General features: G+C 44.3%; 1 protein-coding gene across 3 annotated transcripts in view; it reads right to left on the bottom strand.

Annotated features, from left to right (window-relative positions):
* bnc2 (basonuclin zinc finger protein 2) overlaps nucleotides 1-2,500 on the bottom strand; it is a 180,794-nt gene that overhangs the window by 48,256 nt on the left and 130,038 nt on the right. For all 3 annotated transcript variants that reach the window (XM_063218334.1, XM_063218332.1, XM_063218333.1), the window contains one exon: nucleotides 1,130-1,232. In XM_063218334.1, the coding sequence (XP_063074404.1) occupies nucleotides 1,130-1,232 (103 nt within the window). The remainder of the gene's footprint in view (nucleotides 1-1,129; nucleotides 1,233-2,500) is intronic.

A 2,500-nucleotide genomic window follows, 5' to 3' on the forward strand; every position in this document is an offset into this window, starting at 1 on the left:
TGAAGAAGAGCTTGTCAGAGTGCCTGCCAATGTTATAAGATGAGATGACTGGAAAGGGAAGAAGGGGGAACAACAGTAAAGGAGAAGAAAGACGAGAAGATGAGCAAGGAGAATAGAAGGAGGACCCCTCGCTGGTATATTAGAACTGAGCAGTGGGGGAGCTGGGATGGTCACTTAAGGTTTCTCTCCATTAAAGCAATTCGTACCAAGTAGCTTCTGTGGTCCTAACGGTTGCTGGAATCATTGCGGGATGCAGAGGTGGCCTGTTCCTTCAAATGTTCTTTGCAAAAGCAGATTTCATTGTCACACTTTCTTTCTACCTTTCTTTCTTTCTTTCTTTCTTTCTTTCTTTCTTTCTTTCTTTCTTTCTTTCTTTCTTTCTTTCTTTCTTTCTTTCTTTCTTTCTTTCTTTCTTTCTTTCTTTTCTTCCTTTCTTTGACACTAATAATGACATAAAATATTATTGATCATATCTTTCAATTGAGAGCAGCATACCATTGACATACTAAGAATCTTCTAGCACTGGGGATATGGTGGGATATGGTGGCCAGAGGAGGAGCTGGTGGAAGGGGCTGAGTCAGGGGCCGTCTAGTGACTAAAGAGGCACTTTTACGAGGAGCCATAACTTCACAGAGGATTGAGGCGCAAGGGATGGAGGATGAGATATAAAAAAAAGATAAAAGCGAGAAAAGGAGCTAGCAAGAGAGAGAGCGAAAAGAAAATGAGGAGGAGGATAGAACATTTCCAAAACTGAAATGGTGTCCAACCTACGAGTTACCTTTCATTTATCAGTAAGAGTCTATTTAACTACAGGGTATCAAAACACATTAAACTGATTTATCTCCTGCAACTGCAAAGATGTTGGTGGATCACAACCAAAATGGCAAATACATAGGTCATTTTTTTCACAAAACACACCTGGGCGTGCACACGCGCACACACACAGATGCACACAGATGCAGACGCACACAGATGCACACACAGGCACACGCACACGCACACGCACACGCACACGCACACGCACACGCACACGCACACGCACACGCACACGCACACGCACACGCACACGCACACGCACACGCACACGCACACGCACACAAATAAATTTGTGAGGTAAAAAGCTACTTACCATGAGCAACCCAGCCATGCTTGCACTGGTCACATGTGCGCAGGTGAATCTTCCCAGGCTGGAAACACTCACACGTGCAGTTCACCAGGGTACACCGAATGGCCTGCAGAGACACAGAGGAGATTTATTAATCGTTCTGTTAGCTATTCTAATAGAGGAAATCAGGCAAATGAACAGGAAATACACAAATAAATAAATGCCTTGGACACACAACAAACCCACTCTGCCAAATGTTTTGCCCAATGAATTAGTTAAGCAAATAAAATAATAAATTAATGAGCACAAACTGTATATTCCACCCATCTCTTTGAATCAAAGAGCTGTATTCAGGCAATGATCGACCTCTTAGCTGGTACCATCTGTAGTACACATTTGATCTGTGTTGTTCTTTGGTAGCTTACATTCTGTATGAATAATGGAGAGCCTTAAAATGTACCAAATTGTCACAGCGTAAGAGCGTCCCCGTCAAGCATGTAAGTGGATGTGACATGGGCCAGTCTCGCAGTAGACCCTGTCAGTCAGTCAGTCAGCTCGCTGGACAGTGCTCCCCCCTCCTCTCTCTCCTCCTGCTGATGTCGCCTTAATGGGGGGCCATTTAGACGCCCCCTCCCCTCCTCTTGCCAGACTCTTCACCTCAAACAGACAGTTTTTACCCCCGTTTGGAAATTTCACCTGTTTTGACAAAGCCCCCATTATGTGGCGTGCAGGCTGCACCGGAGCTGACCCTGAAAGCTTTTAGCGGTGAGAGGTTAAGTGTCCAGACGGCTCAGAAGCGACTCTGCCCGCCGCTATGCATTGTCTGATACGACGGCTACCTCATCATGACAGCCACAGAATAACAGGATGGAGTCCCCACAGCACAAGGCAGAGAGAGAGAGAGAGAGAGAGAGAGAGAGAGAGAGAGAGAGAGAGAGAGAGAGAGGCCGAGACACAAAAGATCAAGAAAGATTGAGACAGGGTGTAAGAACAAATTATGGCATATGCTGAAGATGTGGTCGCACCTTGTTTCTTTCCTCACAGCCACATTATGTGAAGAGTGAGGGATAATTTCGAGGGAGGAAAATTAACATTTTTTTTGTTCTACTGCTATGAGGCTTTGACATAGCATTCCTTCCGAGTATTTGTCTGGCTTAACACCATTGCCTCTATTGTTAATTTTGGATGGGCTTATGATAAAAACTCTAGGCCTATTACTGCTCTCATACATGCACACAGCTCCAAGCCACAAATTTCTCATTGACACGAATTCTAGACACCATATGAAAGAGAAGTGGGTGTTAATCATGGTTGGCATGCCAACCTTATCAGGTCTTTGTTATTTTAAGAGATGAAAGTGATAAATCACAATAATTACATCAAACCTTTTGGATT

The sequence above is a fragment of the Engraulis encrasicolus genome, chromosome 16 (genome assembly GCF_034702125.1).
Source record: "Engraulis encrasicolus isolate BLACKSEA-1 chromosome 16, IST_EnEncr_1.0, whole genome shotgun sequence".
Taxonomy (NCBI): domain Eukaryota; kingdom Metazoa; phylum Chordata; class Actinopteri; order Clupeiformes; family Engraulidae; genus Engraulis; species Engraulis encrasicolus.